Below are 24,840 nucleotides of genomic sequence, written 5' to 3'. Positions count from 1 at the left end.
CACTCCTGCCTTTGGTCCGGGCAGCGTGGGACCGATTCCCGCTTCAGTGGTGGTGTCGATATCTGCCCAGCGACTGGCTGGCCGGCGACCAGTTCAGGGTGTTAGTCCGCCTTTCGCCCGAAGCTAGCTGGGATAGGCTCCAGCTTTCCCGCGACCCTTGTGAGGATAAGCGACTTGGATCATGACCTGACACGACAATCATACCTCTGCACGGTAGCGTTTGAGACAGTCACTTGAAAGTGGCTGCAGATCTTCACCAAACCTATCTGATACAAACTGCGATTGCTCGGCTGTTCGATTCTGACCTGAAGTAACCCTGCCCGGTGGCGCAGGCGGTGAATTTCAGACGGCGAATTGTCGCCAGTTGAATTGTTAACATTGAAAAGTGACACTGAAATACAACGATTGAAAATGTGATCACTTCATATTTCAAATTCAAATCCTGGTTGGCACATATTTACTTCCATAAACGTTCGGTATGTAGCAAATAATCCCCCCACCCCCCACCCCCCATTTAAAAAGAATGTTCAACGCTTTGCCGCAGGGGTCAAAGGTTCGTAAACACAATCTCCCGCGAGAGCGTCAATCCCCCCATGGCACGCTTAAAGTATTGATTTGAACAGTGCTGCGCCGTGTTAAAAAATAATTTGAAAAAAAATACATTTCATGAATTGTAATGACCGTCCTTCGCCAAACGCCTTCAAAAAATGTACAGCGTTGCTTGTAAAAAGTATCTTTTGGGGGGGGGGGGGAGCATTATCAGGCGGAGGGTCTGTAAACGCAGCGGCTTTTAATCTGTTCGGGGCGATACTTGCTTTCACTCTCGTGTATAAGAACGCTTATCTTGATTGTACACATGCACATATAGAGTAGAATCTTTTGTGAGCCTTTCTGCTGATGCCGACCAATATTGTTGTCATTGTTGGGAATAACAAATTTAAAATGGAGTTGGAATTCCGATGCGCTTTACTGAACGATTTTAGCATCCCATCTACGCATGGTTATTATTATTATCATTTACATGAGACGCACGGTGGTGCTTTGAGATACGAATGTCCAAATTTTGCGGGCTTGGAAGATTTTCGTTTTATTTACTGTCTTTGTTCAACAAACTTAAGATACAGTATGAACGCTGTGTGGTGGCAGTGCACTCAACTCACTTATCAAGAGTTGTGAGCGACTAGTGATCACTTTTTCGAAAAAGAGACTTAAAGCTGTTTAGTACGACTCTCATTTTAAGGTAACTGTCCCCCCCCCCCCCAAAAAAAAAGGAAATATTTGGAATTACATGTTGTGTACTACATTTGAAACAATCCTGTAGCCTCTGCTAACACATCATCGGAAACACCGTATACGCTCGAGCTAACTATTAGCATGCACGTGGCGGGAACAAGCTAACGATTAGCATGTACGTGTCGGTGTTACTGTTTTAAAAAACAGTATAGCTAAATAATGGAACGAAGATTGACGCATATTACTGTCGTCATGAAAAGGAGTGTAACGGTCTGTGTGTGTTATGCCATATTATAACCACGCGCACTGTGTCATGAGATCCAATTTAAAAGCGGTGTTGAAAAAATGCATCTGGATGATTGATGTGCTCAGGTGGGTTTTTGTTTTCATTTTCATTTAACTGTGCGTTCATTATTGTGGGTGTGATGTCCAATAGTATGGCGCAACAGTTCCGACACATTGCTTGCATCATAATTTCGTCAAAATAAACCAAAACTCCCCATTATTATCCGATTGCGTTCTAATCTGTGTTACTCAATCAGATTGCAAAAAAGCCACAAAAAAATCAAATTTTCTTCAAATGAGTATGGCTGCACACCTACATATGAAGAGTTTGTTTTCAAAATGAGACATATTCGTTTTTGTTTTTTTTTCATCTTGAGGAAAGGGCTTGGTATTGAAGTGAAAACAATAAACTCAATTTATGTTTCTAACTATTGGGGGGGTGGAAAGAGATGCTAAAAAGTAACTAAACACCATACTACAAAAAAATATTGGCTTTAATATTCACCGAGTTTTTTTGATGACAAATTTCACTTTTTCTCCAAAATGAGACATATCCAAAACATTCTATTCTTGGCAAAGTGAGACATATCCAAATTTCGACTTAAACCTTCAGGAGCATCTGTATTTTTTTTTTTTTTTTTTAAAAATCAGTTGCTTTTGATAGGCAATCATGAAAACTATTTGCCTTTCAACATTTCAAGCATTTTAAAATAATATTTAAGACCATGACCACCACATTTAGAGAGTTAGGTATCAGAAATAAGGGTCAGTCACCAGTCACAATTTTCACAATGAGCTCACTAATGTCAGATGTTGAAAAAGGAGATGAAAAAATGGGAATTTCTTTTAAAAAGTTATTTTGAAAATGTTTGTTTGTTCAGTATGAGGTCGTGGAAAGGCTGAGTTTACATCATTGTAATTTTGTGTCACTCAGTTGATTAATTTTGTTTATAAGTTGATGTGAGATCATTAAGAAAGTAAACTGCTTCGAAGCAGTCTACCAAGGTTAAATATGGGTTGCGAGGGATACCAGCAGAAAAAAAATAAGTCCTCCATCTCATACGCACATCTCCAAAATGAAATCAGTTTCAAACTCACAAATTCACCGTTTGAAATCTGACTCATTGAGTCTGCTTTCTTTTGATTTTATTTGTAGCTGTCGCTGTCGGGGGAAAGAACACTGCAGATTTACAGGATATAAGTCTGTAGTAATAATTCATAATGCTCATAGACAGAAATTGAGTCTACTCCAAGGGTGTTGATTTCCTTTTCATGTCAACTTTTCTTAAGTCATAGCCGATAACTTTCCTTGTAAAAAATGGGGGAAAAAAAAAAAAAGGATTGCATAGAATTATAAAAATTTATTCATTCATTAATGATCGTTGGTGAAATATTTTGAACAACAAAATTACTATTCAAGCATTACACAATCACAGACAAAACAGTGTTTATTACATTCAGATACAATGGTACTTGGATGAGAACTGAAGTATTAAATTGCAATAATTTCATAAAGAATTCAAATTAAATAGGAAAAACACCCTCACAATGGGACAGCCTGCAAGTAAACCAGCACAATCGCTGATTCATTTATTCGATCTTATTGAACATTGATAAACAAAATACAAGACTTCGTTCAGCTTGAAAGCAAGAAACGCTGTCAAGATAAAATCGACAAAAATGCATGCCAAGGATCCAAATAAAAAAAAACATGGTAAAATGTATCACATGGCAAAACAATGAAAAGGTTTGCTACTGACTGTACTGGATATTTGTCAGTCTTCAAGATCAAAAGTCTTCATTTTCTTTCAATTCATAAGTAGAAAAGAAACATTACTGATTCACACATCAGTAGATTCTATTAAAAATGGAATTCATGTAGAAGAAAATCCAAATGTGATAAAAAAGGAAACAATAGGTCAACTTCACAAAGAGGAAAAAATGGGGTCTGCTATCATAGCAAGCGCTTCTTCTTTTCATTCTCTCCGGTGTCTCGTACATAAAATCAAACTCGGCATTAGCATCTCTCTCAAACGCGGGCGCAGCCATTTTGGATGATGTTCCCTCGAGACGAATTCTGATTGGATGCTGCTTGCTTCAGCGGCGCACGCTGATTGAACGAAATTATGTCGCATTTTGCTCTAAATAAGATCTCGATATGTCGCATTTTGAAATAAAACGCGATCTTCCTTGGTTGATATAGAACGATATGTCGCACTTTCAACAAAAATCAGAGTATCCCGATAACTACCATTCGGAGCTGGATAATTTTGGCGCGAGTTTCGTAAATCTGAAAAAAAATGCCTATGTCGCGTTTTGAAAACAAACTCTTCATATATAGATTAATTTTAACGTCAACCTATGCGGTCTTAAAACAAGTTCTAAGGCAGGGGTGCCCGGACTTTTTTTTTTTACCCCAAGATCTACTTTTCAAGCAGCCAGCCTCTCGCGAGCTACCGACGATGGAGCGGGGGGGTTAGATGATGACGCTCCCAAACCGTTTAATGTTACGTTGCCTCCTCTATTTCAAATACAGAATTAGCTTTTTGTGCACTGCATTGTCTGTGCTTTCATCCCGGATCAGACTGTGCCAAGGTGGAATTTTAAAATTATACACCATCTCATCCTGCACTTTCTACTTTGGTTTCAGACCAGACCTTTCCCACTCGGAAAAGAGAAAATCTCGTCTGGTTTCACCACTTTTTCTTCGATTATTCACATACTCTGACAGTCATTGCATCTTGAAAAACAGCATTTCTTTCTTAAGGTTCTCCAATTAATATCAAAAGTAAACATAAGCAGCATGACTAGCTCGTCTTTGCTCTACATTGCCCTGACTGCGTTGCTAACTAAAGCAGCGGTGGTGGACGCTGGCAATATAAAACACATTGATGGGCTGCGTAAGTACTGTAATTATGAGTGCACGTCTTTAAGAGCGCTTGTAAGGTAAAGTAGGAAACAGAGTCTTGCAATATCTTGGAAATCAAGCAGCCCTTGAGCATATTTTACCTTGATTTGAGAGCTTGAATCATGGTTGGATTTGACTTTGTGCACACCACAGTATAACCGGCCAGGGTAACCTCACAGACGAGAATCGGGTCGACGCTGACTTAGATCAGAGGGGACGGAAACGCCAAAAGTTTGTCGGACTGCGTCAGTGTCTGACTGGCGGTGTAAATAGAACCATTAAAAATGTCAAATATTCAAGCGCGTCTCCAGATACGGGCCGGGCAGCACCTGTTAAACGGTTCGTAAGTTTTAGCGAGCCGACAGCGAGGCCTCGGGCCGCCCGCTGGCACCCGAGCGGTTCGGTTGAGCTCAGTTCAGCGGCGGCCAGGTCCATCTGCTTGTCGCCTGGCCCTGGCACGCAGGAGTCCGGGTAATGACAGGGAAAGAATGGCGTCGGCGGGCGGGCTCGAGCCGCGAGCCAATTACTGACCGCAATCCATGCAGAAACGGCACATCTGGACGACCGAGTCCGCTCGTGTCTTTGACACCTCCCTTTAAGATCTTCAGCTTTGGACGACTCCACCGGGTGTCCGAGAGAATTTTTCAACTTTCGAAAGCGCTCTTGTGTTGTCGAGGCTAAAATATGACAAAAGAGAACGCAGGGAAAATGTATTGAGACGCATCCATGCACACATATTTTAGTACGCCCTTGCGAAATGTTTGACAAGGTCCGGTCCTGCCCGTGGCCATCTAGAACTGCAATTGTTCAATAAAAGTAACTGTTGTTGCTCATTTTGTCCACCGGAGGTCGCACTGACAAACGGTTTGTCCTAAATGACATAAAATTATTGTCTGTTGTTCAAATTGATACCCGATGGAAAAAAAAAAAAATAACACCACTTTGTTTTCTTCAGTTTTGTTCATTTTTAAAGCGACATTTGTTTGGACAAATATAATGACACCCAAAAAAAAAAAAATTGTGTATAAGACTGTCAATCCATTTTCCTTGCACTTTTTTGGCGGGGGGGGGGGGTTAGAAAATCAGTGTAAAAGTAGGACAAAGTATTAAGAAATCATCTGCATGTTTGTCGTGTTCATCGCATTCGTAAGGTAACATGCAGATCATTTATTGATAGCAGATATTAAAATGAGAAGTTGTTGAAACAAAGTTGGCCTGATAATTTTATCCATGACGGTAGATGCACCTCAAAATGAAAACAGATTCATAATATTGACGTGTCATTCATTTTTGTTTAAAAATAATAATTGCGCTGATTGATTTGCAGCTAAATCATAATAAAAAAAAGTTTCCATTTCGCTAAAAATGAGTTGAACAGCCCTGCGGTTTACGTGTTTGTGTGCACTTTTCAGGGGTGTGGCCTCGTGCCCGCGCTGATGTTTTCCCATTTGGCGGAGGTAACAATGACCTAAAATGAGGATGACCAAATAATTAACATTTGTCCCTTTCAAAGCGACTTCCCATTACGATTCCTTTCTGCTCAGAAGGAGATGAACTGCCGACACCAGTTAATGAAATCCTGCAGTCGTTTTGCTTCTTCACCAATTGACTCCCTCCACTATCTCCGGATTGGGGTGCCTCCCATCGCAGAGCCCGAGGCGGCGGAGGCGCGGGGGTCATGTTTGGACCACCGTGCCCCCCCCCCCCCCCAAAAAATGCCAATCTCCGCCGCCCTGTGCTTTCTCCTCTTCCTCAAATGAACATTTGGGTTAATTAAAATGATAACGTGTCATGCAGGCAGACGGGGCCTGGTGGTTCCAGACCCGATTTCGTGCATCAAGCAGTCACGCCGAGCTGCGGGAGTTCTACCTTTGATGTCGCATTCTTTATTATTGAAAATAATTGGATTTTGCTTCTGCCCCCCCACAATACCCGCATCAGTGTTAGGGTTGCAAAATTCTGTCAATTTTCAAATTCAGAAGGTTTTCATGGGTTTTAATGGGAATTTACACAATTGAAGGTTGGCTTTCGTAAGGGATCGGGGAATTTATATGAAATATGTCTAGAGGGAAAATATTGGAGCACTAACTGTACTAAAACAAGCTGATTTTATTTGGTATGGAAGTACAGCAATGTTTTGACTTACCAGTGCTCACCATAGAATGTTACGAGCAGCTTCAAATATGCCAGCCCTTGAGTGAAGCGCAATCAAGGAAGTGCCGTTGACCCCCCCCCCCACCCCACCCCAAAAAAAAAAAAAATCGGGCAAGGAGGGCGATGAACACGGACATTTTGCCACCCCTGCTTAGTGCTGACGTTGACTTCTCATCTTGGGGCATTCCAGACGGCCTCCGAGCCAAGCGGGCCCAGGTTGGAGTGGGGATCTGCCAGAAAGCAGAGTCTTGCAGGGGGGCGGCGGCCAAGCACGTGGGGGGGGGCGAGGGTCGGTATCAGCTCGGCCGAGCGTGAGAAATGAGCCTCTGCGGCCCCGCGGGCGTCAGTCTTCCCTCCGCGGTGATAATCAGCAGAAAAAGTGCTCCGGTGATTACTCTGCCCAAGACGGCTGGCCTGCAAACTCCTCAGATGTAACAACCACCACCACCCCCCCCCCCCCCAAAAAAAAAAACGGCCTCATATCAGGGGATGACTTAGAATTCATTTTGACCTCTTTACATTCGTTTAGGCTAAATTTACACCATCATCCTGGCAGCAACGGAAGCACCGTTTACCTGAAATGTCGTTTCCCCATCTTCTGTTTTCTGTCCTGGTATCCGTGATGGACCGCGGGAGGAACGGGTCTGGCGAGTCCTGCGGGCTCAAAGGTCGCACTACGCCTCAGCCTGTAGTTTACCGTGCACGTCAGTACTGTTAAGTTCCGTCACGGCCCGTGGCATTCTGATGGGCGCTCAGGAGTTTCCCGGGCTTTCTACAGATGAAACATGGACGCCGGGCAGCTTTGGAGCATGTTTGTAGGCCCGACAATTGGGCATTGGCTTACCGTCTGTGGACACTGCTTCATAGTGGGTCAGTACACAAGCGTTTAGTCGTGCTTCCCTTTGTTACACCATGCATGACCTTGATCTTGAATAAAACCACGCTTAACGTCATGCCCTGGTCCCGGAGCCCTGCGTTTGGGTGACAGTCGAGTGAAACTTCCCTGCTGCAGAGTCGGCGTCAGCAAGGGGGGATCACGCTGCTGATAGTAGTTTTCCGGCAGCAACTAATTCAATAATGCAGCTCTTGTAGCGAAACATGTAAAGGAGCCACTATTCGCGTAAACGTTGCACGTTTTTGGAAATCTTTGGATTTTTTTCCACCACTTTTTGTTTTTTTTGTGAGGGAACCACCACTAAAAAATGGTATTGGCTCATTCAAGAATTTTAGGCCCGGTCCCCAAGCCCAGCTACTCGCGGAGGTCGACTCTTTGGCGTTCTTGGTACATTGAACTTCTAACTTAGGTTTAGAAGAGTTGCTGGGGAATCCAACACTTCCTGTTACACGACAGAGCGCCTCCAAGTTTTTCCATATTTTCAGGTTGAGTTGCGCGCATCCATCTTTGTTTTGACCAGTGAAAGATCTTGCCGGGCGTCCGCAGCGATCGCATCCCTTGTACGGTCGCAGGAGCAACCTTTTTCGTCCACGGTGGTGTGAAATCACGCGCCTTGCCCGCTATCGTAGCTTTAAGTACAGGGTATTGTCAGAACAGGCAGCGACCCAGGGTGGCCGTGGCGACGAGGCGGCCGCATACGGTTGCCGCTTTCGACGCTCGGCGTACGAACGGCAAGTCAATAGCGTGACATTATCCCCTTTGATATCCTCCTGCTTTTGGTTTAGTAATGGTTATTGAGTAAAGAGGAGTATCCGTGTTGCTGCGAGCCCAACAGCAAAGTAGCGCGTACGACGCCACCTATTAAGTCTTCTAAGCACATAAGCCTTTTTCACTGCGCTGTAGCTTAAGTGGGCTCAGCAGCGGTCACTCGCATTATCGCCGCTCAGCTTATTTCAACTTTGGCTCTTTTTTTTTTTTTTTTTTGCGCATGTTCCCATTTTACAAAGATTATGGAAATAAATTAAAAGCCGGGTCTTTTGTCCTTTTTTTTTTTTCATCTGTACAGGTACATCCAAGGCGCGTCCTCTCCAAAGGACATGGTCATCATCGTGGACGTGTGAGTTATCTCTTAAGGCCCTCTCGTCGAAAACGGCGAAGGGCGCTAGTGCCACCTGTTGGCCTCAAGTTTAAGCGGAACCGAGGCCGCCTCGTGCTCCCGCCTGATAATCTTGCGACAGACGTGAATTATTGCATGCCATAAAACCTTCTTCAGATGATATTACAATACAATAGAGGATAATGGTGAGCAAAGTCACCGTTTTGCTCCTCTTTTTCCACGTGTGGATGGCACTAACACGTTTAACAAATCAAGTAGATGTTTATCTTTTGGTCCATCATGTAATCATTTTAGGTCAATCAATTTCCTCACGAACCTGTTTATAACCTGTTGATTACATGTTCATGCCATATGTATGCTTTTAACAGCATGTTCATATGTTTACACGTTGAATGACATTGAACGTCCTGAAGCGTTAATAACATGCCACGTTTATGACATCCATGTGATACCTGCTTGTAACACGTTCAAAATGTGTTTATAGCATGTTAATAACACTTATTGCACATGCTCATAACATCTGTTTCCGACATGTTCATAGCGTTTATGAACTGTGAAACAAATTTTCCTAGCCTGTGTCTAACCTGCTTAATAACGCGTTAATAGCACTTTATAGCACCAAATTGCTCATGTGCTTGGGTTTGAATGATACATTTTACGTTTTTAACCATTTTGTAACATATTCCCAACATACATTTAACAAATCATGGGTTGTTTTATCACATGAGTATAAAACAGTCATGTATTAAACATTTATAACACATCAATCAGCTGCAACAGAACATTTATAACATGTTTACAAGATCGATGTCTTTTTTCAATAACATTTTAACATATTCAGAACTTGAATAATTCATGGCGTGTATGTTTATAAAATGTTAACGGCATTTATAATATGCTTAGAACATGTTTATTATGCTTGACATAGTTATGAGGTTTGTAGTAATTAACTTCAATATACGACGCCTTAAATTGTATAATAGTTCCCGACATGTGTATAACATGTTAATAACATGTTCATAACATATAAATATATATACCCGTCCATGTTTAGCCATCCAGCAATATTTCCTTCATTTCTTCATCATAAGTACGGGGGGGGGGTGTTTTTTAAATGTTTTCTGGTGTGCAGGAGTGGGAGTGTCAGCGGTCTCACCCTCAAGTTGATGAAGACCTCCGTGATCAAGATGCTGGACACGCTCTCGGACGACGACTACGTGAACGTAGCCAGAGTAAGTCGGCGCACACGCGCACATGCACTGGCTCACAGGAGGCGGCTGTTAAGAAAATATGTGTTGTGTTCGTTAAGCAGGTGTTAATGAAGCGAGTAAAGAGCAGTAAGCAGTCTGCGCCGGGAGTTTATGTCGCTCCCCGAGGAAGCGCTGCGCTGCGCTTTCTCTCGTTATAATACTTGCGCTGTTATTTGCCATACGGGACCGCGTCAGTCTTTCGCCGCGCTCATTAGCAGACTTTCTATCGGGGGCTAACATATAGGAGGGACGTGATTCATCGTATATTATAGGGCCCGCAAGCATAGGCGAGCTTGTTTTGGTGACTGTGCGGACACGTCCGCCACTAATCCCCGTAATCCGCTGCATTTATCCACTGTATGCTGCTAAATCTGCACAAAATGAGCATAATAATCTTTTTTTTTTTTTTTTTTTTTGTGGGGAGGTAAGAGGGGAATTCTGATTCCTGCCATCTGAGTAATCTAAAGGAGCTAAAGGCTTACGGAATATTGACTTGTTTGCCAACGCCAACTGCATTCGGAGCTATAAAAAAATGAATTGGAAATCCAGTAGTTGGATTGTGAGGAGGAAAAAAAAACAACTGCTCACTAATTAGGTGGAACATTGACATTTACTTGCTATCACTTCATATTTATTTGACTTTGTAGTTAATCTGTCTCAATGAGCCATTTGGCGAGCAATATAGTTTTGCAAATACTCCAAAAGTCAAGTCAGGTTTATTTATAATGCCTTAAATCGCAAAAGAGTTTCAAAAGGCTTCGCAGGCCGACAGGTGGCAATGATTGACGACGTCTACCTAACGTAACGGAACAAGAATTCAAAACCTCATTTTGGGGTAAAAAGATGGGGTGGGGGTGGGGTGGTGGGGGGTTGGGGGGTCCCATTCCAGTTTCCAGTTTACTGGGCAGAATTTATCACAAAGTGTGGTGTTGTACGACTTTCCATTAAGATGCCAGAAGCTTATTGCAGCAATGGCCTCACTTACTTTACTTCAAATGTAGACTTATAATATTTGATAGCAAATGATGAATATGGCAGACGAGATCAAATCTGAAGAAATAGCTTTTCTTTGCCGGTACGGTTGGATGTACATCCAAGAGAATAGCACCCATCCACTTTTCATGTGAGGGAAAAGGATCGGAATGTGATCGGCAGTCTTCAAATGAGGAAATGTTAGCACAACAAATTCAATTGCGAGTCTACTTCCAAAAAAAAAAAAAAAAAAAAAAAAAATCCTGAATCATAATTTTGCAATGGAATCAAAACATATCAAAGAATAACACTTAACTCTGACAAAGTTGCGTTGACTTGCGTTCTTCCGGGCCGCTGGGACATTCGTTCAACATATCGTGGCAGATGATGAAGAGAGCTAGCTGGCTTCTGCTCATTAAAAGCTAAGCTAACTCGCTGCTCGCATCAGCCCGTGTGGATTTCTCATTTACGGAACCGAGACCGCGGCCGCAATGCGCGGAGCGAGGGATCCTGGTTTACGTAAGCCATTTTCAAATTAAAAGAAGCATTTTCTGGAAGAGGAAAGCGGTTGCTGAAAGGCGCCAGCCGACCTGGACTTGACGAGGGGCTTGATTAAATAAGTCTTATTCTTTTGTTTTACAACAACATTCCTTTATTTTGGAAAAGTACGAGGAGGAACGACGTTATTGTGATTTCCGTGTTTTGTTACTGTTGCTGTGAACAGGTAGTGGGGATTTAGGTGGGGAATCCGAGCATTAATAAATACCTACGGTTCAGGTTGACATTTGGTGTTTGCACAAAGACGATATTTATACTTGCTCCAGGCCGAGAAACCTGTGGCGGAGTTGTTGTTATGAAATTAGCCCCAGATATTTTCAGAAATGGGTGGCAGGCACTCCAGAGACCAAACCTTGTGCATAAAAAGTTGCATTTTCCATAATATGTCCTTTTGAAACATTTTCCGAGAGCATAAATTGTGTATATGTTGAAAGTTTAGCAGTAGCGAATGTGTACCTGCCATGCAAACGTACACAGCTAAAGGCTAATTGCGTGGAGGAGATGAGACGCATTCTATCGCCTTGGCTGGGTTTCTTTTGGGCGCTTTGTAGCGAGTTGAGGTGCACCTGTTCTTTGCTTGCAAAGTTGTAATTAGCAGCGATTACTGCCAGCCCGAGCGGCGCCGAGCAGCCCGCGTCTGTGCGCACGCTCGGCGTTCTGGCAACAGCTTTTTCTAGAGTGCCGCACGCGCGGCGGCAGATGCTGTTTTGGTCTTATCGCCGTGTGATTGTTTTGTTTTTAGTTTAACGACGAGGCCGACGCCGTGGTGCCGTGCTTCAGGACTTTGGTCCAAGCCAACGTGCGCAACAAGAAGATCTTCAAGAAGGCCGTCATGCACATGCAGGCCAAAGGGACGACCGACTACAAGTCGGGCTTCACGTTTGCCTTCGAGCAGCTTCTCAACGTAAGTGGGACAAGATTTGGAAAACGCTCAACTTCTTGATCCTCATGTTACGAACCATCCAAAGACAGTCGGTCCGTCCGTCCATTGGCTGGACCCCATCTTCATTGTGCTCACAGGTTAGCCACGCCTACTTTTCGGCGAGGGAAGCGGGGTCCGCCCCTGGCTGGCGTTCAACCCAATCGCAGGACCCATAGACGCAGTCGACCATTACCGCCTAGATTTCCTCGAATAAACCTCACGTGCAATTTTTTGGAAATGCGGGGACGAAGTAGGAAACCCCGCACAAATCACACGTGTTCAAACCCCGCACCTTGGAACTGTGAGCGCGACAGACTAATCACTAGGCCACTGCGCTGTCATCAAATTGATCACCTGTGGACAAGTCAGTCCCAAATGATTCTGAAGTAGAGTGACGATCTCATTTGCGATGGCGAGGTGTGTGTGTCTGTCGGCTGCCTGCTGTCCGCACGCTAGCGACACAGGTGCAGCCCCGCCACCCACCCACCCACCCACCGCGCGCTACCGTATCAGCCCCCCCAACCAGCAGGCCGCCTTAGTACTCCAGCAGGCCAACACCCTAATGGGCTCTGATGGGATGATTGATGAGCGCGGCCCAGCAGAGATCAGCTTCCCTTTATGTTCCTCTGCGGGCTTGCGGGCACACGGCCAAGTGTGGCACGTACACACACACACACACACACACACAAACGCACGGACGCACTTCTACCGCGAGAAATTTTTAAAAAATTACGTCTGCACCGTCGTTGCACTTCTGACCGGTGGCAGAGGCTCTATCAAATATGTAATCGCGGGGCTAATATTTATCATTATTAGGAGCCTGTCAGGTGGTTGGCAAGCAGCGCCTGTGCCAGCTGCTGCACGGGCACAAAAGCAGCTGCTTCTAAGCTCAAAAATGATGCAGGGACAGGCTTGCCTCCTGAGGTCAAAGTTCAACTATTGCCGATTCTGTGCATGGCAGATTTTTGTATTGCTGATAATTTGACATACAGTGTCATTGGATTTCCTTGGATTTTTTTTTTTGCCATGGTTAAAAATAAGTATTTTCTTATCTGCAACATGGATAAAACAAAATGTAAATTTACTCAAAATAAATTACAACAGGGGATAAAATTGCTTCTCCGTACGTAAGCATTTTTTACTTTATCAATAAATGTGTGATAAATGAATCATTTGGAGACGTTGGAATACTTTGTTTTAATTTTCCAAGATGCCCCCCGCCAAAACGTTGCGTGCCATTCAAGGATCTCGACAGTTGGCGGCTGACGACGACGCCGGCAGTCGCGGCGAGCTAGCAGTAAAGATGGCAGCCATTATGGCGTAAAAGAATATTCCGTACTGCACATGAAAAAAGGATGAAAATAATATCAGGCTGACAGCTAGGATACTCTTCCAAGCAGTAAACAAAATTTCTTTGATGTTGAGTGGCCTTGTAGAATCGTACATATTTTTAGTACAAAAAGTTTTAAACATGATGGGGATTTTCTATGAATATTGTGAGGTGTGGAAAAAATTAATACGTCTGAACTTGATGTTGTTAAGAATAAAAGAATGGAAAGAAAAACATGGCCGCCACTTTACGGATTTCACCATGGTGGTGAGTCTAAAGACCCCCAACCCCCGTGATAAACAATACAAGAAATAGTTTTAGAATATGCTGTATTTCACATATTTGCTTTGAAGAGGTTGCAGACATGCCCTTTTTGTACGCTGGTCACGTGCTGCATCGCAGGAATGACTCGAAACCAAAAACATTTGCAGCAACTTAAGTTTTTGTGCTTGTGTGGGTTTGTTTTTGTTTTGTTTTTTTGTCATTCCTGCACTTGCACCACGTTTGCCGCTGTAATTTTCCCCTGTCCAATGCGCAATATTTCAAAAAATGTGCACCATTTCAAAAGTAATTCAAATGAAACTCTGTTTCACTCTTCAACCGTCGTTTTTCAAATCGATGATTAGGGTCACTTCTCTCACGACGATAAAAAAAAAAATGAACATACAAATAAAGAAGGCTCATCTTCTACTAGTTTGGATTTGGATTGGTGGTTGCAGTCGGGTGCTTGTTGCCGATCAGTGCGATGTCACTTTCCGAAGCGCCTTTCCTCATTTGCCTTCCTTTTTCTTTCTTTGTCTTTCCTCGTCACAGGAGAGCAGCGCTCCGAGGGCCAACTGCAATAAGATGATCATGATGTTTACAGACGGCGGCGAGGATCGGGCGCAGGAAATCTTCGAGAAGTACAACTGGCCCAACAAGACGGTCCGTCAGTGCACCCGCTTGACCTCGCGGGTCCATGATTTCCGGGTCTTTTGTCGTTTGTCTCTTTTGTCATCGCCGCCGGTGTTAACGGCTTTGACCCGCTGACTAATTAGCCGCTTTATCACCAAAAGCCTGTTAAAAAAAAAAATTATAATAATAATAATGAAGAAATTACAGCCAACAGTCGGCGCGGCGGCTGTGTTGCGGGCCTCGCCCGTCCCGCGTTTATCCCGCTATCCGTTACGATCTACTTGTGCGCTGACAGCTACTGTCATGCGGGAATAATCTGCATTCCGACGAGCGGCGCCGCGGTTCTTTCCGAGGCAGCTGTGCAAGAGGCGTCGAGTGGGGCTCATCTAATCGCACTCTGCGTTTGTGTGTTAGTGGAACATGACAGCCAAGGTGATGCCTTCCATCGTGGGACGTTGCATCCTCCGACATCAGCTTTTCCGCAGATACTGTATTTAGGGCCCTCAGTGTTTATTATTATTATTGTTATTATGCTCGCGATTTTTTTATTTTTTTTTTTAGGGCTCTCGTGAAATTTCACCGTTATCTGCAAACGTATGTATCCTGGTACATACACAGTGCCACCAATGACGTAGAATAAAAAACTGGACCGCGCACACGATCGTTGCTTCCGCCACGGTCAACAGGCTCTGACTTCTGGTCAGGGCAAAAAGGATGCTAAAGACCGTCACCCACATTTGAAAATGGTACGGGTGTGGTCGGTCGTGCCCGCGGATATAAAGTTTCTTCATTGCTTCATTGCACAGCCTGCTGTACGTGTTACTCACGGACGCAGTAGAGCACCATAAACATTGTAAAGGTTTAACCTGCAGTACTTTGCTTTTCTATAGCAAATACATTTCTTTTCAACTCTTTGATGCGACATGCATCCATGCGTTTTTCTTTTTCTCCCCCGCAGGTGCGCGTGTTCACGTTCTCCGTGGGTCAGCATAATTACGACGTCACCCCGTTGCAGTGGATCGCTTGTGCCAACAAAGGTAAAAATGGCCTCCAGGTCTTGAAACCGTTTTGAGAAAGTGGCTCAAGCTTCAGAGGTTAACCTAAAGGTCAAGTGTCATGCATATAAACATTCTAAAATCGATAATGTCATGAAAAATACGTATAACATTATTCACTTGAATGTCCGTACGAAAAAATTAATATGAGCGGAGAGGGCGTCTTCCATGCGCAAAGTCGCGGAAGTCTCATTCGACATCCAAGTGGTCGCCATATTGCCTGCAACGTCTGTTCATGACATCACACCGCGACACTCGCCATCGTAAACGCGCTGTGCCACCCACTATTCGACACGGAAGCTCTTTTCAAAGAAGAGAACATCTCACAATCGAGTGAAGTGACCAATATTACCCTATCGTTTCGAGACATATTTAGATGATATGGGGATCAATTCTAACGAACAACAGACTCCCAGGCAGTATGTATGAAGCAGCCCGGCCAAAGCTGTGCCTCGTCCGCGGGTACATCGACACATTGAGCACCATCTTTTGTTACGTTCTGAGAGGATTACGCTCCCCCCCCCCAAACTATTATTATTTTTTTAGTAGCTGTATATACACCTACCTGTCATTTGGAAGCCACAAAGCTCTCGTCCTTTGCACCCGTGCAATCCATTTTTCACGACAAACTGGGTCTTTTTGAAAAGTACGAAGAGTGAATCCATCCTCCCGAGTGTTCGAACAATATCCGGCAATCCAACGAGCCGCCATTTGGGGTAGGAACAAAGCGCTACCTTCCCGCAGGTAAAAGTGGTATAAAAGGACGAGGCCACCTGTGTGGGCGTCTGCTCATGATGTCACTTCCTGCTTCTTCTCGGAAACAAATCCCTCAAGAGGATTTTCATGGCGGTAGTGGCAAAAAGCCAAAATCAGGTTTTGTGGTGAAAAAAACTGATGGGTCTATTCCGGCTGCCTTTTTTTCCCATTAGGAACATACTAAAAATCATGCATTTCATGACAGTGGAGCTTTAAAGACCCCCCTCTAACACTTACTTTTATCTGGATGTAAAGCATCTTTCAGCGTTATTTTTTTTTTTTTTTAAAGCCACATTTTTCTTAACTATTATTGTTACCCGCAGAAGTAGCAATCATTGTTGCTGTTGTGTTTTGTGCAGAATCTTATCAGATAATGTTGCCAAAAGGCACGAGGTTTTTTTTTTTTAATGCTTTTTAATGTTTACGATGGCAGTAAAGGGCAGTTAATGATTTTGTTTGAGCTGACTTTATAATTTGACGGTGCTGTTTATGATAAAAGCTGTTTTTTTTTTTTCATATTTAGATGATATTAATGGGCAGCACGGTGCACCGGGTGCTTGAATGTGCTATGTGGAGTTTGAATGTTGTCCCCGGCAGCAGTTCAAGTATTTATCATTCATCTGCAAGGTGCGAATGAATCATGAATTGTCCGTCTCGAAGCTTTTAATAGCAAGCGAGTTGCGTTTCCCGTGAGGAACGGATCAAACTCGGGACTTGTGACCGTCCCAAAGTCGACTTTCCTCTCAGCTCAGTTGTTTTTTCATTTTCCTCCGTTGGTCTCCGCTCGATTCGAAAGCTCCTCCGTGAGGTCTCGGCCGTCTCGGCAAACTTTTCGACGTATCTCGTCTGACATTATTAATTAGCAGGAGCGGCGTCTGCCTGCGGGGCGATTAGCTCGTCGTCTCCGTGTCAAGCCGAGTCGAGCGCCGAGGATTACGTCTGCTCAGCTTTTCACCTCCGGAGCGATTAGCGCGCCGTTTGTGTCTGCGCCGACGTAAAACAATGGCGGCGACGCGGGCGTCTCATCCGGGAACGTAACCCCGTCGCGTCGTGGGGGCCTTGTTGGACTCTGCTATCTGACTCCAACAGCGGCAGCTCCCTGACACGAGCGCTGACAACTGAACGTGCCTTGCACCGAAACGGGGAGACCGAGGCAGGGGACGCACATCCCGACTTTTAACATCGGGACCAATCGCAAATCTGTGTGGTCCCACAAAAAAATTGTTTTATTTGAGGTCATCAATCACACCACCCACATCCCGGTAACCATAGCACCAACCGACAATCCCAAATCTCCTCACCCAAACCGGAGGGCTCTTGTAGTACCAAAACTGACCTGTGAGAGGCAGCATTGTGCCAGACTTTACCCAGCCGGAAAATGCAAACCCACCCAACTCTGAATCTCTGAACATCTGCCTCACAGGCGTGCTAACTGCTTGTCCGCCATCCATCCATCCATTTTCTTAGTCGCTTATCCCCACAAGGGTCGCGGGGCATGCTGGAGCCTATCCCGGCTGTTGACGGGCAGGAGGCGGGTTACACCCTGAAGTGGTTGCCAGCCAATCGCAGGGCACATGGAGACAAACGGTCGCACTCACAATCACCCCGAGGGGCAGTTCTCGTTTTTGGGATGTGGGAGGAAACCGGAGTGCCCGGAGAAAAAGCCACGCAGGCACGGGGAGAACATTCAAACTCCACACAGATTGAATTGGAAAGGGATTGAACCCGTGACCTCAGAACTGTGAGGCCAACGGTTTCCAGCTGACCCACCGTGCCGCCGCTTGTCAGCTATCCCGCATAAAATCATCAGTGTCTAACGTACAATTCCTGTAGACAGCTACAGTGAATGTAAAAAGTATAGACACCCCTGTTTATGTGATCGAAGAAAAAAATCGAACAAGATAAACTGTGTTGTGTAAACTGTCTTGTGATGTCCCCACATGGTTTAAGAGATTTCTTCTCTCTTTTAGGATTTTTGGGGGTCGAACTACTTTACCAAAATTCCTTTTCCAAATTCCGTTAGCTGGCAACATGAGACAACATGAAGGCTAGTATAAAAAGTTCCAAATACCAGAGAGGCTTAACACCAAACCTTCTGCTAGAAAGACATAAAACGTGAAGATGTGAACTTAATTTGGGATTGATCCGAGGTACCAGGCATGAATATGAATTGGTTCATCTGAACGAAGCCACATCCCCTATTAGAGTACAAGAGGGTGTGTACACTTGTGCAACCACCTTGTCTCTGTTGTCACCGCCTTTCCGCATCACAAGTGTGTGAGTCTTATGTATGTTTGGGATAATAATTCACTCTCGCTCTTACCACATCTCGAGCCGCAAGATAATCTCCTGGGAAAAGCTTTTAGAGACCCCTGATAATCGGGATTTTGTTCACGTTGATCTTAGACTGTGTGGTGGATTCGAGATGGCCGAGACAGCACACCACACCCGTCACGATACCTCCACAGCTATCACGGCTCTCCTCCCCTAAACCAGAGTTCTGTTGTAGCTCACTCACAGCACAGCCACACCACAGGATAATCGTTCAGGATAAGCTTTTAGAGACATCCGATAATCGCACCTTCGGTCAGGTCAGGTTAGTGTCCCTGACCGAATTCTGTCTTTACCACAGACAAGGATTTCCGATGGTAAATATTGAACGGGATTAACAATGGATGGGGACGTAAAACCCTGAAAATGAGAATAGGGAGGGAAAAAATAATCTTTCATATAACCTACACCGCAGAATAATTGCTCGGGATAATCTTTGAGAGATATTAGGCAATCGGGCCTTCTCTTTCTTTGATCGTGAAAAAGGGGAACTGCTCAGATAAGGCTGTTGATCAGTGCATGAAAACCGCATTGAACAATGTTGACACTCTTCTTCGTCCGTGGCTCGGTTGAACACAAGAATTTGCGATCGTCATTGTAGCGCAGGTTTAATATCTACGATTGTCTGCACCAGAACATTTTCAAAGCAGCGCAGCACTTAACGCAACCGACACTAAAGAATAATCTCTGAGGATAATCTTTCAGAACTGCCCAATAATCGATCGCAGCTATTTTATTTATTTTGGATGTGTCCTGTCTACTTTCAGGTTACTACTTTGAAATCCCGTCGATCGGCGCCATCCGAATCAACACCCAGGTGAGACGTACGCGATTGCAACACGACTGTATGAAAATGAATGAAGATGACTTTTGAAGTGGCTCATTTCCCCTTTTCCATTCCCTCAACGGTTACGACACAGTAATGTGCCTCGGGCACTTTTTACACAAAGTCTTCTCGGGTGAACGACTTTACAAGGGGAGCGACGGTGTACCGCTTGATGTAGACTCTGAGTTGTTTTCTCGGAGAATCGTTGACCCTTTCACGTGGGATGCCCCCCCCCCCCCCCACATACACACGTTTTCTCCGCCCCTTCAGAGCCACAAGAGTCCCACAACATAAAAGATCAAAGGTGAATTTTGATGCCCATAAATGAACGGCATTTAGACCAAATAAATCAGGTAATTTTCAGCAGGTGTTTGTACCCTGATTTAAATGTATATTGTTTTTTTTGTGTGTTTTTTTTTTTTTTTTTTGATCGTACGCATGACCTTGTAAAACCCGCTCGGTAGAAGTGAAACTAAATCGCTCTTGACGCCATTTTCAGCTGACGACAGACGCGTGAAAAAGTCTCAAAGGTCTGACGGCTAAAATTTGAGGATGTGGAGCACCGGGGCCCGCACTAAATTGCCCCCATTTTTTGCCTACAACATTGAATGGGGGAAGCGCACAGTGTCAGAAGTGGACCCCACTTTTGGGGGATTTTCAGAAAGCAAAGAAATATGTAATTAATGGCCAAGTGTCTATTGTAACCAATGTAACTTTTACTGCAGCTTGGTGAGGAGTTGTGAGCGTCTCCTTGTACTATAGAGCTCGTGCACCTACATCATAAAATCACGTGATTTTTGTTTAGCTCGCCATATTGCCGGTCTAGCAAAGCATTGTTCAGTGTTCAGTCGGTTGGAGACGACGCGAAAATACGTCTTATAGCACAACGCCCAGAGTCTTGTCCGATACCGTTAGACATTTAGAAGGTGAAAATAAACAAAGGTACGTGGAAAAATTAGATAAACTCGGTATAGAGGACCCGTATTTGATGTCGAAGTCGATGATTTCGCCGATTAAAAAATTGGAATGTTAATTCGCTTCCGCTTGTCTTGGATAACTGGATCTACACATGAATCTGGTAAGTAAGTCGTCGAGATTTACACGGAAGAGTTTGAAAGCGTAGAAAAATCTGGACGCATACGAATGGTTCGTTGCTGGATCTGTTCTCAATCAGGAACAAATCCCACATAGTGACGGTTTTGACGTCTCGTGAACGCGGAAGCGTGTTCGGCGACACGTTAACCTTTGCCGGAATCCATCGATCTTTTCAGCTAGTATTCAATACAATTTCAATAAATGACCCCTGGTTTTACACAAACTCGCATTCATTAACTATGATTGGGGGGGAAAAAATTTAAAAAAGAGGACGGAGTCGTCTCCACAGAACGATTGCGGCCACACTTAACCTCTGTAAACCTCTTCGACAATACGCATTTTTTCAAATGAGCCATTTTGGCATTTCAAATACTTCTTGGTCATTTCAGATTAAGAATAATTCCTACCTGAAATGAAGCGATAGCTACACAGGCGTGTGCGTATTTTGGTTGGGCACCGCCCATCACGTTTAATACCCGAAATCCGTCGATGTTTTCTGGTCTTTTCAGCTGCTATTCCATCGAATGATCTCTTTGGATAATATCTGTCTCGTCTCCTGTGACAACCAGCAGCACAACAAATCTCGGGTATTGTGAATATTCTGCTCCGGTTCAACGTCCCCCAAACTGTCGAGCAACTCTTTTCGACCGGCAATATGGCGCAGTGAAATTGGTGACGTCACGTGCAGGAGCTCTATAAACGTATCTGTATCCCCTGTGTTATACTGCCCCCTGGTGGCCGCCAGAAGGAGCTCCCTTTCACTCAAAGTAAGCTGGGGTAGGCTCCAGCACCCCGTGACCCCCGAGCGGGATATAAGTGGTATTAAAAATGGATTGCTGGGTGGGCGATTATTTCTGACGGTGTCAGTCAAACACGAGCGTTATTCTTTGTAAAAGGCTCTTTGTCAGGATCTTGGCCCGAGTGGACTCCCCTGGCGCGATGGAAGCTATTAGAAAACGCCACGGCGATAATGGCCTCTAATCACCGAGCAGGGCCGCCGCGACTCTATAACGGCTGCGGCTCCTTCGCGCTCGCCGCCATCTTTTTGTGCCTTACGTACATTGGCGTCAGCCAGGCGTAAAATTTCCCCCGCAGCCCGTGAAAAGGTCTGGCTGTCGCCGTCCTGATGGAATATCTCCCCGTGGCGCTTTTAAGCGGACTTTTATTGAGCTAATAATAGAATAGGTTACGCCTGTCAGAGTCTGGCGGTCCGGCCGATGAAAGCGAACAGTCGGGCCGCTTGACGCCGACACGGACGTGCGGTCGGACGGGACGCCCCCCCACCACCACCACCACCACCACCATGTGGATTTCAAGGGTATCTACTCAAAGGTCATCGTATTTGATCTGGTATTTTATCTCATGAAGGAAAATGTGTTTGTTTGTTTTTAAATCAGGACTATGGTTTAGCATTTGTGCTAGCGCCTGCCTTAGACCCTTTTTATTGGTGTTTTCGTGGATTACATTCCACTGGTGAGGTATTGGAGATCTCGGCAGGTTTTTTGCACCTTCAGTAAGACTTTAAGATGAAAAATTGTTTAGTGTTGAGTTGGAATTTGATACAAGTTGTTTTGTTCCATGACTGTCACCCAAAAAACTTGTATCAAATTATCTAATCTTTTATATTGAAATGAATGGAACAGCCATTAAACTGTTGTAGCCCAACAACAACAACAAAAAGAACAAAAATAGCATGCTACCATAATAGGGTTACTTAGTAAAGACAAACAGTGAGAGTACAAAAGGAATTAAAAAGTAGAAAGATTTTAAAGTGTGCATCATCATTTCATGGTTGAATTTATTGCTACCTACCTTCTGGTATGTGGGTCAGTATATTTGCTTTATTTTTTTTTTTTTTTAATTGAAATGAATGGAACGGCCATTAAACTGTTGTAGCCCAACAACAATAACAACAACAAAAAAGAACAAAAATAGCATGCTACCATAATAGGGTTACTTAGCAAAGACAAACAGTGAGAGTATAAAAGGAATTAAAAAGTAGAAAGATTTTAAAGCGTGCATCATCATTTCATGGTTGAATTTATTGCTACCTACCTTCTGGTAAGTGGGCCACGGGCCAGTATATTTCATACGTACAGTTCATAAGCAGCAAGATGCTGTAAAATATGCTATTTCTCACAAAAGGTAAAGATTATACACCCGTGACTATCATCTTTGTATGTTTCAAAAATTACTGTTTGTGTAAATATCAAAATATCTGTTGTTCAAGGGTTGGAAAACTACAAAGCTTGTGCTAGTTTCCCATCTAAAGGATCGACGGGACTGTGATACTGGACGTTTTGATATCGTGCTATTTTTCTTATTAGAAACTTAAATCTGAATTTGTGTTTTGTTTAGCCATCAAAAAGTTCTAATATGTCCCCTTTAAAAAAAGCCACAAGTGTACACACAGTTTCCATTTCTTTATGGTGACCTTTTTCTCACAAATTAAATAAAGTTAGCTCGGCTTGTGACGCCTCACTTGTACTCTTCACCCATTCGTGGGCGGCGTCCCATTTTTGGGACATCGTGATTTTCACGCATTATATCCTTCAGTACATCAAAATATTGAAGTGTTTTAATTTGATCCTGATTCTGGTTTATGGGACGATCTACCGGGAAAACCCAAGTTCCCACTTTTGGGACAAGATTATTAATGAGTAAAGTTATCATATAACTTAACCATAAACGAAAAAGAAATGTTATTTCCTTGATTGTGGCCTGTTAGGAGACTTTTATCTCAATAATGCAAAAAATTGCCACCCTTGCCACAAATGGGTTAAAGTCTCACCCCGATCCACAATCAGCACAATCAGACTTTAGTCACGACGCCAACGTCGTCATTCGAGTCATCTTGGGGGGGGGAGCGGCCCCGAGTGCACATCACGCCTTCCGCGGCCTCAATGTGTCTTTAAGAGTTCCTTCGTAACGATCAGGTGTAACCTTGCCCAGGTTTCACGCCGCCGATGACTTTATTTGACCACCGAGGACGAAGCTATTTCATGCCGTAGTTTTCCGAATATTTGAAGGCGCTCGTGTTTGAACACAAGTTCTAAAAAGAATTTGCACCTGCGTGTCTCAGGAGTACTTGGACGTCCTGGGACGTCCCATGGTGCTGGCCGGCTCCAAAGCCAAACAGGTGCAGTGGACCAACGTCTACCAGGATGCTTTGGTGAGTGGAAAAAAAAAAAAAAAAAAAAAACAACCTTCAACCGAGTTGAAGTTCCGGTGATGTGATGTGTTGTGTTTGTTCCGTTTGGTGGTTCTCTAGGGTTTGGGCCTTGTCATCACGGGTACCATGCCGGTCTTCAACCTCACTGCTGATAGTGCAAGCGCGCAGGTACGGTGCATCAGATGAAGACGATGGAAACGTATTTTGTTTCCCTCGCAGGATGAATAACGCGTCCCACCTAGCCAACTACCGTTTCTTTCCTGCCTTCCTTCCTACCTTCCAAAATTCCAACCTGAAACTAGCAGCAACAACCGAGACAGAGAATAAGTGGTACTTCGCTACTTGGACCTGCAGTTTAACTCCCACTGATGTTAAAAACAACAACAAAAAAAAAGACTGGATAGGACATACACATTGAGCGGTGTGTCGATTGGTTGAAGCCGGTTGGCCGCCATCTTGGTACTCCCAAAACGTGTGGCGGATGTAGTTTGCAGGTTTGACTATGGCGGGGGTTTTTTTTTTTTTTCAAAGTTTGGCATGTAGAATTAAAACTGGTCGTGTGTGCTTGACATTTTTTCAGTTCTGGCAACATGAAGGATTTCTTAAAAAGGCTGAGTGCAAAGGAAAGACATATAAGACCGTGGCTAGCAAGAAATCTTGCATATTACCTAGGGCCCGATTTCCGTGACACGTTAACTTTTCCCAAAATACGCTGTGAAGCACTAACATCATAACGTAGAAAAAAAACGAGCATTTTTTGCCATAAAAACATAAAATTTTAAGTCAATCGCTTCGATATATGTGTGGAAATAAGGACTCGCAATGGGGAAAATACATGCTAAACGCATTGTTCATTTGTGGTCTCTGCGACGTCCTATTTCAGACAGAAAATGTCAACTTGTTTCCTCGCATTTGAAAATCGAATTCAATTTGCAGAGTTCGGTATTATGAAATTCATCAAAAAGTTCACAGAATATGTGTTTTCTTGCTAATCCACTGATGACGTTTGGGAAAATATCGACATCGCTTTTTCGCCAAAAAAAAAAAAACCTTGGCCAATAACGGTGAAGCAGAGAGTGAACAGTGA

The 24,840-nt window shown here is 44.0% G+C and overlaps 1 protein-coding gene across 12 annotated transcripts in view; it reads left to right on the top strand.

Moving 5' to 3' along the window:
- The window catches only part of cacna2d2a (calcium channel, voltage-dependent, alpha 2/delta subunit 2a), a 226,498-nt gene that overhangs the window by 179,485 nt on the left and 22,173 nt on the right, over positions 1 to 24,840 (top strand). For all 12 annotated transcript variants that reach the window (XM_061833800.1, XM_061833801.1, XM_061833799.1 and 9 more), the window contains 8 exons: positions 8,542 to 8,592; positions 9,725 to 9,824; positions 12,115 to 12,276; positions 14,438 to 14,548; positions 15,477 to 15,555; positions 19,428 to 19,477; positions 23,664 to 23,753; positions 23,853 to 23,921. In XM_061833800.1, coding sequence (XP_061689784.1) covers positions 8,542 to 8,592; positions 9,725 to 9,824; positions 12,115 to 12,276; positions 14,438 to 14,548; positions 15,477 to 15,555; positions 19,428 to 19,477; positions 23,664 to 23,753; positions 23,853 to 23,921 — 712 coding nt within the window. The remainder of the gene's footprint in view (positions 1 to 8,541; positions 8,593 to 9,724; positions 9,825 to 12,114; positions 12,277 to 14,437; positions 14,549 to 15,476; positions 15,556 to 19,427; positions 19,478 to 23,663; positions 23,754 to 23,852; positions 23,922 to 24,840) is intronic.

Source organism: Syngnathoides biaculeatus, chromosome 10 (assembly GCF_019802595.1).
Source record: "Syngnathoides biaculeatus isolate LvHL_M chromosome 10, ASM1980259v1, whole genome shotgun sequence".
Lineage (NCBI taxonomy): Eukaryota > Metazoa > Chordata > Actinopteri > Syngnathiformes > Syngnathidae > Syngnathoides > Syngnathoides biaculeatus.
Note: the sequence above shows the minus strand (reverse complement) of the source record. Positions and strands in the feature narration are given on the sequence as shown.